Genomic DNA, 16226 nt, shown 5'->3' with positions numbered 1-16226 from the left:
TGTGAGCATTATAATTATTATTCTTAACTGATGTATTTTTCTTAAGTGTGATTTTCACAACGTTTAGGCCGACTTAACCTCCGATCTTCTTCATCAGGTCTATCTTGTCGAACTCGGGAATGTTTCTGTCGAACTCGGAAATTTGGCCGGAAATTCAATCAAGAACCCTTTATTTACTTCACGGGGGTAACGTGCACTTGTTCCGTCAGCCATCACTGGATAGAGATCCTAAGTTATTTGCAATTATATTTTTCAGTCACCCACAGAGAATTGAACCTTCTACCTTCAGTAACCGTAACTTAAACCTTCAGAAACACTTAAAGAGAATCACATTGTAAAAATATAAAATTTTTACACGAAAATAGAATCCTGTCATGTTGGCAGACTATTGTTGGAATAGAAAAAAAATGGAGGATAAAGCGCAACAAAAGAGAGTTAAGAGGACAATATTGTTTAAACTGACAATTCTGTTTTTCATTCATAATTATTGATAATAAAATATGGTTTATAATACATAAAAACGGTGCCTAATCTAGAGAAATACAGGTCAGATTTAGTATCAGGATATTTTTCTTACACTGAAACAGGTCTTCTATGGCCATGTACATTTTTTTTAACTTGAAATTTATCGCCCAGTGTTATTCACTTAGTAAATTTAGTTATCTCCCTCGCATTTTTTTAAACTGAAATTTGTTGTAAAGTGTTATTAGTTCGCATATTATGTTAAATTCTATACTAAGTCTGTTTATTAAGTGATCGTCACCCATCGCTCTTAATACATCGTGTATAATTTCATTTGCGTTTGATGTGAGCATTATAATTATTATTCTTAACTGATGTATTTTTCTTAAGTGTGATTTTCACAACGTTTAGGCCGACTTAACCTCCGATCTTCTTCATCAGGTCTATCTTGTCGAACTCGGGAATGTTTCTGTCGAACTCGGAAATTTGGCCGGAAATTCAATCAAGAACCCTTTATTTACTTCACGGGGGTAACGTGCACTTGTTCCGTCAGCCATCACTGGATAGAGATCCTAAGTTATTTGCAATTATATTTTTCAGTCACCCACAGAGAATTGAACCTTCTACCTTCAGTAACCGTAACTTAAACCTTCAGAAACACTTAAAGAGAATCACATTGTAAAAATATAAAATTTTTGTAGAATAAAGAATATATCAACGCTGGTGCACCTTAAGGATCCATCCTGAGTCCAACTCTTTTTCTTATCTTTATCAATGATTGCCCAACTCACGTTTTAATATCATTCGTTGACATTTATGCAGACAATATTACCATCTAAAGCAACACAGTTCATCAAAGACCATAATCTCTCTGTATCGCTCTCATCCGATCTTGAGCATGTGGTCCGATAGAGTGTAAGGTCGACAGTTACTTGTAATGCATCCAAAACCAAGCTTTTATATATTTACCATCAGGAATCTTGTTAAGTTTTGAGACATTGTGTTGAACAAGATGGCGGCGTAGTTCAGATCAGTAACCAAGATGGCGACCAAGAATCAAAAGCGGTCCGTCGCGTAGGTAACCTCTTAAGTTCTGAGATATTATGTTGAACAAAGATGGCGGCGTAGTTCAGATCAGTAACCAATATGGTGGCGTAGTTCAGATCAGTAACCAAGATGGCGGCGTAGTTCAGATTCTCGGTGGTGGTACACGAGTCATTTTTTTAACTTTATAAATCATTACTATATATTGGGTTCAATATAAAATAATAATAAATACGAAACCTGCATTAATCAAAATATCTTATTTAAGCGTATTTTACGACTGAGCAACGCCGGGCGTCCAACGTTTTCGTTTCGATTCTCGGTGGTGGTACACGAGTCATTTTTTTTAACTTTATAAATCATTACTATATATTGGGTTCAATATAAAATAATAATAAATACGAAACCTGCATTGATCAAAATATCTTATTTAAGCGTATTTTACGACTGAGCAACGCCGGGCGTCCAGCTAATATAAATATATATAAAAGTGAAATTCGCGCCGTGTTTTTTATTGACCGAGTTCAAAACTGGCCTCTACATCTATTAAGCATTCTTGGCCTTTTGGTCAAGATCAAAGTATAGTATCTGTCCTTCAGATGCTGCACTTCCATTTCTTGTTTTCTTTAGGTGGAGGATCAGTCCTTCACGACTGAGACAATTTATTTTTTATTTTTGTACCTTTTCTCCACGTTAAAAAACGACCCTGGTGTCTAACTCTGTCCCGTGGGGAGGCATAGTAAATAGGTACATTTAATAAGCAATGTCATTTTTTTTGTTCTTGCTGCAGCTTTTTTTTTTTTTTTTACAGAAAAGACGTTGCGAGTTATGATTCTTTTCAAGGCAACTACTCGACTGAGCTCCAATCTATAATCCACATAAAGAACATTCATAATAAACACTCGTCTTTTGATAAACATTCGCCACAATATCTCTCACTCTATTTGTGCCGAAAACTAAACAGTACTTCTAAGAACGTTGGGTTTCCTTTAACGGCTCCTTATGGAACACAATACCGTGGGCCTTCTTTCCACCTGATTTCAACATGGTCGTTTACGAGACAAATGTAAACAAGTAATTCCTGAACCATCACATTAAACTATCGAATTTAACCCATCATGCGGTGTTGTGTCACCGACCTCCTGTCATTCGTTAACCTTTATCCTAAAGTGGCCTTCGGGCCTTGATAAATGGTGACTCTCCTATAATATATATATATATATATATATATATATATATATATATATATAGTAAGTTATAAAATATATATGGCGATTAAGCTACACTGAACATTCCGCGTTTCATCCACTCTAGGACTCTTCAGGCTTATGTGCGAATTTTGTGGTTGTTTGTCGTTTTTATATTCGCGCATAAGCCTGAAGAGTCCTAGAGTGGATGTTACGCGGAATATTCAGTGTAGCTTAATTGCCATATACATTTTATAATTTACTAACTAGCTCTACCTACGTATTGAGCACTTTTGAAGTAAATACTTAAAGTTTACGCATAAATCTATACTTTCGTATATTAATTTTATGTGAGTGAATTAAATAGTCATATATATATACATATATATATATATATATATATGTATATGCGTAGTAAACCCCCAATATATATATATATATATATATATATATATATATATATATATATATATATATATATATATATATATGCGTAGTAAACGCCCGGGATACGGCATTAAATATTAGTAAACAAAATACAGTCTGTAATAGACATGTATATAATCAAATAAAATTATAAATAATACCATGAGGCAGGGCAAATATCGTAACCAGGAACCGGAAAAACATCGTATTCTACATCGTAACTTGAAAAAAAAGTATCCTAGGGCAACCCATCCCGGGGTTTACTACACACACACACACACACACACACACACACACACACACACACACACACACACGCATACACACATATATGCATATATTTCGGTAGCATTTTTTCATTTAAACAAACATTGTTAAGGACACGCTTTCTGTTGTCTTTAACAACGTTTGTTTAAAAAATATATGTACATTTATTAATATATATGTTAGGAGGTATATTTGGTAAAATAAAAAACAACAGGGAAAAAGTTCTCTATACGTTAGTAGAGCTAAATTGTAAGCATGCGCAAACTACTGCTGCTTTCTTTTGACACGTGTTAGATATGCTTTTCTTCGTTCTTTATTCCCTTCTGCCTCTCTTTCTAACTCATTTTTTCCTTATTTTTTTCTTCTTATTTTGAAGTTTTTTACTTTATTCTATTTTATAGTTTATATTTAATGCTATTATTTTTCCCCTTCTAACAAAAGATCTTCTTTGTTTATTTTAATTCATTTTAATTTCTTTCCATCTATTCTTACTTTTTATTTCAATTCTAACTATAAATACAATCCACATTTCTCTCTCCATCCCTTATTTTTTTTCTTTTATTGCTCCTTCCCCACTCTCTATCCAACACTTCAACTCTTGTTTTTTTTTGATACTCCTATGTGATTTGAAAGAATCTTTGTCCTCCTAATTTATTTTGGCTTTGATCGCCAGATGAGATCGGCAGGATAATTTTACTGACCTGTCTATTGAAACAACTTGTAATGATTGGCTAAAAGCTCGCCATGCGACTTAAAATAGAACTTGTGGACTTGTGGTTTTAATCAACCATCTGTCCGAAACATTAGCATGTCCATTGTCGCGACCTTATAAATTTGTCTACATCAATAAAAATATATTCTGCACTTCTTTTTTTATATAAAGGACTCTTAATAACCTCGTTCAATTCTTGAATACTATAACTTAGTATACACACACACACACACACACACACATATATATATATATATAATATAATATAATATAAATTATATAAATATAATAATATATAGATATAATATATATTTGTGTCTCCTTTAAAATTAAATGTTTTAACCCTTGTTAAAGTGTTTTAACATGTTTTATTAATTCTTTGTTCTCATATATATATATATATATATATATATATATATATATATATATTAATATATTAATATATATATATATATATATATATATATATATATGCGTGTATGTGTATCTTCGTTACTTGTCAAACTGAGAGTTTTCATTTAATATACATTGTTGTATTCCCATTTCTTCGAGAGTTACGGACGAAAGTTCAAGTTGTAGCACTTGATCCCTACAGACGACCTTTGACATTCTCCCGATTAGACCGCGACGGTTGGTCGTGAGGCCAATTATAACAGGACAAATGAATTGGAAGCTCGTTAATATCTAATAGATAATCACGTTCTGTTAGTGTCACATGTCAGATGGGTGAAATAATCAGTTCTCTACACGAATCTTGTTGAACAATAAATATTTTAGAGATAGTTGCTAGGTTCTCACAGTTATTCTACCCTCACAACTCTTGTATAAAAATATGATCGACTACGGCAAAAAAAAAAATATTGATAATCAAAAACGTGTTTATTCGATGACAAATCTGTGTAATCTTCTTCAGTTTGGCATTTGGAAACATTTTAACATCTCGCTAGACTATTAACAAAACAATAAATGTTGTTATCTAGTGTTTTAATTACCGCTCAATCGATTGTCAGTGTAGTATTTTTTAATATATATAGATGGAATAATTACCCTAATTAATTTTTAACTTTATTTCTATGGCGGTGTTTCGGGTCTAGGTAAGAGAAATTATTATTGTGAGAGTGCTGTTACCTTCATACCGTACATTTAAAGTGCTTTTCATACGGAAACGGCTTACCTGCTAGAATATAGAGATAATCGTTTTGCGTGCAAAACAAACTCATAATTTCTGAAAACATTCAGTAAGAATCGCATTGAAGATAATACGTAATAGAATTCAACTTTTGCTTAAGGAGCTGTAATGTTTATTGATATGAGAGAAAATTAATGATATATTTTTACTAGCAAGCTATCGGCCATTGTCCGGGACAAAATTGTAAAATAACTTCCATCTGTATATATCTTTCCTCTTCCTTTTTTAATCTCTTTTTTTCTTCTTTTTTATTTTTTGCCTCGCACAGTTCATACTTTTCCAAGATATACTCACATACACAAAAACTACTTGAGTCACGGTTAGGGATACAACTCTATGCAAAATAATGTTTCTTCTATTATATTTCATGTTTGGACAACAGAGTCCTTAGCGAATTCTGTGCAGGTTTAGAATGAAGGAATAAATATTGTTTTTGAAATTTTATATATTTATCATCCAGGGCAACGCCGATCAAAATATACCATTTTTCTGAGAGTTTGCTTTGTAGTTTTTTGGACTTTTAGCTGGAAATACACACGCACAGACAGAGAGTTGCGCTTTATATAATAGATAAAGACAATGATTTTTCTATAACTGTATAAATAATCCTAGAAAATATAACAGTATAAGATGTAACATTTCAAGTTTTTTTCAATGAAAGGAAAGATATTTTCCATATTTATTTTCCAATTTAGTGCTAAATCATATAAGGGCAGGCAATCTATATATATATATATATATATATATATATCTATATATATATATATATATATATATATATAAAGTGGTAGCGACATGATGGTCCTCCACCTAGGAATGGTGGACACAAGTTTTCAAGGTTGGGGTCAAAGGTCAAGATCATAGCCTATGTATATATACTCCCCTACAGCCCACACCACATGACCAAACCCGACATGATGATGATCCCCACCTAGGGATGGTGCACATCATTTTCAGGGTCAAGGTCAAGGGGTAAGGTCATATTTGGTGCGCCGCTTCTTAAATGGAGCGTACAGCAAAGTTTTGCGAGAAGTGTATGTATCTTTTCTAGTAATCTATAATATAAATATCACCTGTCTGTTTAAATGTATGTATGCATGTATGTGTATTTGTATATTTCACAAAAACTTTCGACAGAGTCGACATTTTTTCACTAGATGGGTAACATTTTGAATCTGGACCCTTCGGACGACAAATAACGAAAAATTGTCCAAAAATATTAATTCCTTCACCCTCAACGGGGCACTTTTCTATAGGGAGGGGTCGCTTTTTTTCGCCGATATTTTCGAAAGTCATCGCCTCTTTTCGATTGACTACCCTTAATTCAAACCGAGGTCACTTTTGGTTTGGCGATGGGTGCAACATTAAATCGTCACATTTTTTTCATGTTCTTTTCCTCCTTCGTGGTACAGGTTCGAATCTGCCTACTACCACATAATTTTTTTTTTTTTTTTTTTTTTTTGCTAAACAAACACCCTTACACACACCTTCACTTTCTTTTCCGCCTTCACGTCACGGGTTCGAGACTGCCTGCCAACTACGACTTATTCTTTTGCTCAACAAACACCTACAAACACCCGGATAACGCCAGGCAACCATGCTAGTTAATATATAAACGAATACATCATCCCTCCCTTATTTAAATAAACTTCCGATTGTAAAAATAAATAGTTTCTGTTTATATAATATATTTTTATTTAAAGAATAACATCATTTATTTCTTTTTTATTTTCTGAGACATTCGTTGTTATAACAGCTTATTCATAGAAGTCATAGTTGCCTTTTTTATATTCTTTATTATGCTGGTAATATTAACTCGAGGGGGTGGCCTCTAGTGGGCGGAGGAAGGTACACGAGCGATAGTGTTGACGGCTATCGTAAAGTCTGAATCGATGTGAGTTACATGGCTAGCGTGAATTTCGAATAGAGAAACTTAGTCACACTACTAAAAATTTGCGCTATATATATATAAGTATATATATATATATATATATATATATATATATATATATATATATATATCCATCTTTATATCCGAGGTAGACATTGTTAACATATATCTACTGTATATGCATTGGCTTAAGCTTTCATGCCATGTGCGAGCTTCCACGTTGTATGATTGTGGAAATAATTATATATCAGCTCACATTAAAATATCTTAATACATATATATTAATGTAAATGTACACACGCAAATACACACACACACAGACATATATATATATATATATATATATATATAAAAGCGAAAATGTATGTCTGTATGTCTGTATGTATGTATGTATGTATGTATGTGTGTTCGCTTCTTCTGTATGTCAACAAAAGGCTTTTTTCAGAGAAGCGGTCGATCCCTTCACAACTTTGTGAAACTTTTTATATCACATGTAAATCGTAATATCTCACAGTTAACGACGAAGCTCGCCTGTCTATTTAATTTGCTCGATTTCGGGAAGATAAATATTCAATATTTGTCGCTCGCCGCATGTGGGTTAGTCTTTTTCCTATAACATCTTGGGGGAGGGGAAAAAAGCGTTCAGCAGTAAATGAATACTATCCCGCAGTCAAACTTGACCTCATTAAAACGGGCACCTGCTAAATCCAAGTAATTGAATAAATTCAAATGTGTTTCCGTTAGCATCTCGCGGTAGGGCAATGGTTAACGTCGCACTTTATTTTTCACACTTTAATTTACAACTTTGCCTCAACGGTTCGGGTTCGATCCTCATACTTACTTTTTTTTAACCCCCCTCCACACACACACATCCAAACACCCGAGCAACGCCGGGTAACCCTCGCTAGTATACAAATAAATAGCAAAAGTCTATATGCCAAATTTAAAGATGTTGACCATCTTACCTTTTATTTTTTAGTACATTGCGATTCACAATTCTTGATGGCAAATGCTTTGTAGCGTAGAATAATTCATGCAATTATTGGGTCAGTTATTGAATTTGTTCTGCCCTTAATTCATCAGAAGAAAAAAGAACTCATCAACTTTAAAAGCAAATAAAGGGATGATTACAAAATTCGAAATTGGAAGAGAAGTTGCAATTATTTTTCAATTTATTCCGCCATGTTTAAATTTTCATGTAATGTCATCAACATAAAATTCACGTATTAATAGATTATATTCGTATTGATATTTATTAACGTAATAATATTTTATTTAATATTTTATTATTTTATCATTTATAATTAGTTAATATTTGTTTACTTAGATAGTATTGATACCCGTCAAATAAAACATGTATGTGTTTATGCATATTTTTATACGAAATTTATTATACAATTTTTTATACATTAATAACCTTTGATCAATTATATTTAAACTCTGCTCAGCTATAATTTTTTTAATACAAAGCATCAATAAGATGAAATTTTAGCTCATCAATGCATCATTTCAGTCATCAATTGAATTTGCAACGGATACCCCAATGTGTAGCACAAAAATAAAAATTAGCAGAATAAACAGCAAAAAAATTAACCTACTCTCATTATAAATTTATTTAAAACCCAAAAGGGCCTTTGTAAATGAGTGAGCTAGTTAATATTTGCGGTACGAATGAGGAATTATGATACGAGTTCTTTTTTATCATTCTCCAGTCGGATGTCAAATCTTGACCAACTCACTCATTTGAAAAGGTCCAATTGAAATAAAGTAATATTATAATGAGATCGGGCTAAGTTTTTATTTTTTATTTTAACTTTGTATACATACATACATACATATCTAATTATATATATGTATATATGTGTGTGTATGTGTGTGTGTGTGTGTGTGTGTGTATCGATTTCATTGCGATGATGAGAATGATAAACGCGCCTATTATCCGAATGTTTTTGGCATCTGTTTTTGGTTTTATTGGTCCGATTTGTATTTCGGGATCGAGTCATATTCCGGATGTGTTTGATAGGATCGGAAAAAAGTTATTTCCGGATATATTGATGGATTGATATGAAAATGAATACACTTGGGGGGAAAATAAATCAGTTTATAATTAGTGTCTAGAGTTCAATATTGTTTTCTTTCGTTGCTTGTGTAGCCAGAGTAGCGGATAAAGGGTTGGCTGGATGGTGATTGCAAATGGTAAGCATAACGATCATTTCTTAAATTAAGAGGGGTCACTGTGTGTATCGAGTGTAGTCTCGTTCGGATATATGTGTCGATTAGCACTAAAAGTGAAGACCTATATTTTTAATTCCATTTCCTGTTAGCCAGTATGGTTTAGATGAGAGGCGAGTGTGCACATTTTATTACGCAGATGAGAGGGTTTGGTTGACTTTATTGCTTGCGGTTGTTTAATTCTGCTCGATTGTAAGTAGCGCAAGCATAGATTTACAAGGTTCCTTCAATAAGTTTCCAGACTTTTTTCCCATGGGTACATTTATTGATAGTACACACATGAAACTCCCTTTCGAAGTATTCTCCTCCGGCTGCAATGCATTTGTACCGTTTCAACAACTTCTGGAAGGCCCCGTGTAAGTCGTCTGTATGAGCGTGTCAATAATCCTCGTCACAGCCTATTTCATCTTCTTAATTGTCTCGTAACGATAGCCTCTAAGGTTTTCTTTGAGCTTAGGGAATGACCTAAAGTCACAGGGAGCAAGGCGTGGACTATAGGGATATTGAATAATTGTCTCAATATCCATCTTGGTCAAATAGCCTGTGACAAGGATAGAGACGTGGACTAGGACATCCACGCAAATCGGTCGCATCTTTAGTTCCTCGCGAATAAGTGTGTGTACAGTCGCAATGCACTTATTGTCTCTATAGACATACGAGGTCCTTATCCATGAAATTCTTTATTTGGCCATTCAACTCAGTCAGAACACACGAGAATCGGAAAGTATGTATTGGGATTAGCATATTGGGAAGTGATATACAAACTGCCATTCCCGTATTAAGCATGTTATTATGTCAAAACATCGTTTATTCACTGCCCACACGGTGATAACCGAATAACGTAGTGGTGAGAAGCTTTGACTGTCGCTTGGGCAGGTTGTTTTCGATCCTGGCTTGAGGTAGTTGCATGTCTAGCATCACTGGTGAGCTGTGATACAGCGGAACAGTACTGTTTGTGCATGACTATAATGCTCCCTATCTTGGGTTGAGCATATTTGGAAGTGATATACAGTACTGTATGTGGATGCCTGCATATATATATATATATATATATATATATATATATATATATATTCTATGTAGTCTTCGCATGTTAGATATTATCTTGAATCTAAATGAAGTTATAAGTTATGATCAAATGTGTAACGGATTTTAAACATGAGGTAATAAGGACAAATGAACACATATCTAAGGAAATGGCAAAAACACTAGAGGATGACTTCCAATCTGAAGTGGAATGGGGACAAAAATGGATCGTCACATTCAATGCTGCCAAGTCTTAACTTGTTTCCTTTAATAATTACAAGAAGCACTAATAGCAATGGCCAAGAACACATTACCCGAAAGTACTTCCTTTAAACTCCTCGGCCTAACGTTTACAGGGAACATGAAATAGAATAGATACATTGAGAGACTACTGCGGAGAAGGTGGGCTCTCTCTACCGTGCTATAAAACTACTTACGCCTGAAAGTATCCTGTACCTCTATAAGGCATCTATTCTCCCATGTATGGAGTACTTTGGTCACATTTGGGCTGGTGCATCTGCTACTTGTGTCTCACTCCTGGACAGGGTTCAAAAGAGAGTCGCCAACCTAATCGCTCCAGAACTGTCACCTAGGCTTCAGCCTCTATCCCATCGACGAAATGTTGCATCCCTATGCATGTTCTACAAATACTTTAATGGTGAATGCTCTGACGAACTACAAGCACTTGTACGTGAATACCCCCGACAAACCCGACAAGCAACTAAATCCTACCCTTTCACAGTAGAGATTCCTAGGTATAAGAAAGTCTTCTACTCCAATAGTTTCTTCCCCAGCACTGTTAGACTTTGAAACTCACTTCCGGGATTCTGCTTTCCCAACTGTACTGACAAGTTCAAGTGTAATGTGAACAGACATCTTGCTACTCATCTCCCTTCCTAATACTCCTGCAACTTATGTCCCGATAATAGCCCCCCCCTACTTCAAAGTGGCACTATGCCTTGTTTGGGGTGAAAACTGAATTAAAAAAAAAGGTAAGTATTAGTATATCTTGAGTTTAATACATGAAATCGGACATGAAGTTGTTCAAAGCTGTTCTGATTAGGAAATTTGTTTTACCTGCCTGGGACCGGTATTCTTCTAGTTCTGTTTAAATGTTGTAATTATAATAACCATATAAATAACATTGCGTACTAATGTTGACGATTTTGAACCTCTTCCGTAATGTATCATTCTCTTTATCTCTCTTGTTGCGGATCCAGATAACGAAGCCGTCCCCAGTCACCCCCAGGAGTCAGGCTGCGGTGGAGCATGCAAAACAGTGGTGATAGCCGTGGTGTCTGGATTCCTTTGTTTTACCTACGCCATCATTCTCGCTTACTGCACGTGGCGCTGCTACCGCCAGCGACACCTGAAAGCCAACGGGAGCAAAAAGTACCAGCCGGGCGTCTCCTTGTCGGCCGTGCATTCCGACTATGTAGAAGAACAGAACCGGCTCGTGCCCGTCGTCCTCACAAGTCCCAACGACATGGCAACGACTAAGTCCATCGAGGGACACACCGAGGTAAGCTCCACGCATGCGATATGACACGGGCACAGTCACCACATCAATTCCGACAGTTGAGAAGCCATCTTAACACCTACATCATTATATATATATATATATATATATATATATATATATATATATATATATATATATATACGTACATACATATATATTATTCATTTCGCATTTATAATTTATGTTTACATCGGTGATCTCTTGCTACAGAATTATATATATATACATACATACACACACTTATAATTATATACGTACATACACATGCATACTTATAAGTAAGCAATAAAGAATTTGATCGCACTGACCCTGTTTTTATTTATTCTTTAAGAGACCCAGTTCTTTACGCTCCGTTTCGTTACCACTGATACAAACAAAGTACAGAATTATATGTCTACACTTTTCTAGGAATCTGCCACACAGAAACTATGTTTAAAACATCAAAAAAGAAACTGAAACTCACATTAACGCATATATATAAATATATATATATATATGTGTGTGTGTGTGTGTGTGTGTGTGTGTGTGTGTGTGTGTGTGTGTGTGTGTATATATATTTGTGTCTGCGGTGGATGATGATGATGATGATGATGATGATGATGATGATGATGATGATGATGATGATGATTACACCAGTCACACCAGGTAAAGAAGAGTAGGCATTCTACTTGACAAAGGCAAAAAAGGGCTGAATTCTACCCTGCCTTCCAGCACCTCTGATGGCTGCTAGGATTAAAAAAATAAAATTCTCAAAACATTCACATATAGGAGTAATATATGTGTATGTTTCCACTTCCAGTTATAGACTGATGAGAAAGATTAGCTGAAGAAGCCTTGATAGTGGGACCTAAAATGGTTCCATATTAACAGGTTTGAAACCGACGGTACCGATGGCTTATCTTATCTAAACTTCTGAAAATAAAATACAAATATTACGCTCTATTTTTGAAATTTTTGCTTATAATAGAGCACTCTGTTGGAATTCTTTTTCACCAAAAGAAAACTAAGTATATATATATATATATATATATATATATATATATATATATATATATATATATATATATATATATATGCAGATTCATTAGCAAATAAGAAATGCATCGTTACCGAAATCTTTTAATATTGCTTTTTTCATAGACGCTCTAAAATGAAAGATTATATATTGAGCTTAATTTTTTCACATCTAACTATAAATAACACACATAAACACATACATCTCTGCGTATACGCACATACACACATACACACACACATATATGATACACACGCACACACACACACGCACACACACATATATTAAAAGGTAAAAGGTAATGTGATTATAACGAGAGAAAAGTAACAATGCCCATTCTTAAAGTATTAAATTCAAATAATATCCGAAGAAGTACAAGCTCGAAACACGTCTAATAATTAAAAAAATATTAAGCAATAAAGAAAATTTTTAAAGATGCTAAATGTTGGTCGTTTCGACTTCTTTAAACATAATGTTTGTGTGTGTGTGTGTGTGTGTGTGTGTGTGTGTGTGTGTGTGTGTGTGTGTGTGTGTGTGTGTGTGTAAAGGTTGGCTTTAAGTGTGTAGATGGCTCATACTGATATGAAAGTACTTAAAGGTTCTATGGTTTTTCACGTGCTGTTTTTCTCTAACTCGGATTAAGGAAGTTTCATTAAATTCCAGATTGAAATTGATTTATTTTAATAGCATTAATTTATTCTTTAATTCAAGTTAGTAAATTAGGTTGATTGTCACGTCGGTTATGATTGTGAATACATTCCTTTAGCCCACTATAATCTTCACAAATTAGCATTAAACAGAAGAGCAGCTTATTTGCAGCAGGATGAGACTATTCCATATATACGAGGGTCTTTTCAAAATTAAAACCTTCTATTTTTTAACTCCAAATATTGAAGAGCTACGAAGATTAGATAGTCACCACCATTCTTAGTGCCTTTCTGTTAACGATGATTGATCACTGTGCATAGGCGTTCGAAGCGCGTCTTGCCGAAGGAGTGTCGTTCCAAAAAGCCAGCGTCCTATTCTTTTAACTCAAATTATTGAAGAGCTACGACGACGGAAGTGGTACAATTAAAACGAGCGACCTTTCGCGTTCCAGAATGTATTTTTGTATATAGTCACTATCATCTTCAATGCACTTTCTCCAGAAATTCAATAACGCATCTCTGCTTCTGACGCCCGTCCATGACAGAAGTTGCTTTCAGGGTCTGACACCGTCAATATCTGCAACAGAGAGATGAAACATTCTGGTCATGAATGAATAAATTCAGTCATCAAACCAGTACAATTTAAAATCCCTTCTGATCCATACTAGTGGAATAAAACCTAAGTGACTTTTTGGAATGGCTCTCGTTCTTAAATTAATTACCTTGTGGGAATTCATAACATGCCCTTTTAATTATTCACACAAATGCACATACACGCATACACACACGAATACACACACATGTTTGTTCATAAATAAGCAGTTTGAGAATTATAGAGCTGGTCGACGGATATTTGTTTAAAATAGATATTTGGCGAGGTTATTTGCGGGCACCGCTCTCGTGGGTCGATCAGTAGAAATGCTTACTATCAACGCGATGGTTCTAGTTTCAATCCTCGGTTTAGGAGAGGTGCTAGTCTAACGGCAATAATGAGTTGTGATACAACGAAACAGAACTGTCCCCCAGGAAAAAATTACGCCTTTTTTTAAAAAATAAATATTAAGACTTGCTATAATATTACTGATTAGTGCAGAAATATATAAAGTTCGAAATAGATTAATACTCGGAGAAGTATATAAAAAAAGTTTTAAAAAATGATGCCTTCGAATTAGGATAAACTTACATAATGATACATTTCATCAATGAAGTTGGTTGAACGTTTGTAAAATCTGTAAATATAGTGTTGGTATGGGTACATCCGCAGACATATATATATATATATATATATATATATATATATATATATATATATGAATATATATATGTATATGAATATATATATGAATAAATATATTCATATATATATATATATGCTTATATATATTCATATATGAATATATACATATATTCATATATATATGCTTATATATATTCATATATATATATATATTCATATATATATATATATATATATATATATATATTTATATGTAAGTAAATTTTTGGTACAGCAGAATGGAAGGAGAAATTTCAGAGGAAACATAATTTAATTTAAATACCAAAAAAAACAAAGAAATGGGCAGGTGAAATTAAAATTTTTCCTTAAGGCCTTATCGTCTGACCCTCTAAGAGGAAACGTCAGAATGATAGATTAAAAACTAAGAAAACGAATGAGGGAAGAGGGGAATTTTGGTTACAGTTGGAAGAACAGTGGAGAAAAAAAAAAAAAAAAAAAAAAATCTCACTGTTCAGGTGGTTTTAAATCAATGAATATCTCCAACTGATGTCTAAGAATCTTTTGTCTACACAGGCTAGGTCGAGAGTTGTTAATAACTAACGCCTCAATGATATTGAGATGATAGTTCGACCTAGCACTGTATAAAACAGAAAACCACCCATCGGAATATTGATCGGCACACCTATTTATACTCAACAGGTGATCGCCGATGGCAGACTCATGAGCCTGGGAGTGCCCGGATATTTATATATATATTTATATTCATAAATATATATATATATTTATAAATAATATATAGATATAAATATATATAAATTATTTATATATATATATGCGTGTGTGTGTTTGTGTGTGTGTTTGTGTGTGTGTGTGTGTTATATGCAGTTGCATATTTTAGATTAATGACAAGTTGAAACACATAAATTGCTATAGATATTATAGTTTTTATTATAGATACTTAGTGTGTTTTATATTTCGTTCATATCATTCATTGTGAGTGGACTATTTGTAACCGATTTACGTTTATAAAAAAATTCCTTCCTTGATGATCTAACTAACCTATGCCCATATATGGAATGCTTATTCATGGTCAACTATTTCCAAAGCATTGACATGTCGACATTTTCTCACGAACACATTTCTCGTCGTCTTTAATAGTTAGTCTCTCATAAAAATAATAAACACAATGAAAACAAACATCAATGAAAAATTCATAAACGTGCAAAAAATTTCAGTTATTAATCGTTTTTATCTGTTATATCGAACATGTAAACTATTGTGCGCTTTGTAAAACAACGCTTAACGAAGTTAAAATATTTCAATTGTGATTTCTACAAAGCTACAGAGAATAGCTATATGCTAAGTATGG

At 33.7% G+C, this 16226-nt stretch overlaps 1 protein-coding gene across 4 annotated transcripts in view; it reads left to right on the top strand.

The window, feature by feature from the left end:
* The window catches only part of LOC145276758 (proto-oncogene tyrosine-protein kinase receptor Ret-like), a 648944-nt gene that overhangs the window by 420518 nt on the left and 212200 nt on the right, over nt 1-16226 (top strand). For all 4 annotated transcript variants that reach the window (XM_080128005.1, XM_080128004.1, XM_080128006.1 and 1 more), the window contains one exon: nt 11657-11958. In XM_080128005.1, coding sequence (XP_079984131.1) covers nt 11657-11958 — 302 coding nt within the window. The remainder of the gene's footprint in view (nt 1-11656; nt 11959-16226) is intronic.

Source organism: Euprymna scolopes, chromosome 5 (assembly GCF_053919585.1).
Source record: "Euprymna scolopes isolate OS-2025 chromosome 5, ASM5391958v1, whole genome shotgun sequence".
Classification (NCBI taxonomy): domain Eukaryota; kingdom Metazoa; phylum Mollusca; class Cephalopoda; order Sepiida; family Sepiolidae; genus Euprymna; species Euprymna scolopes.
This window is presented reverse-complemented; position numbering and strand designations above follow the sequence as displayed.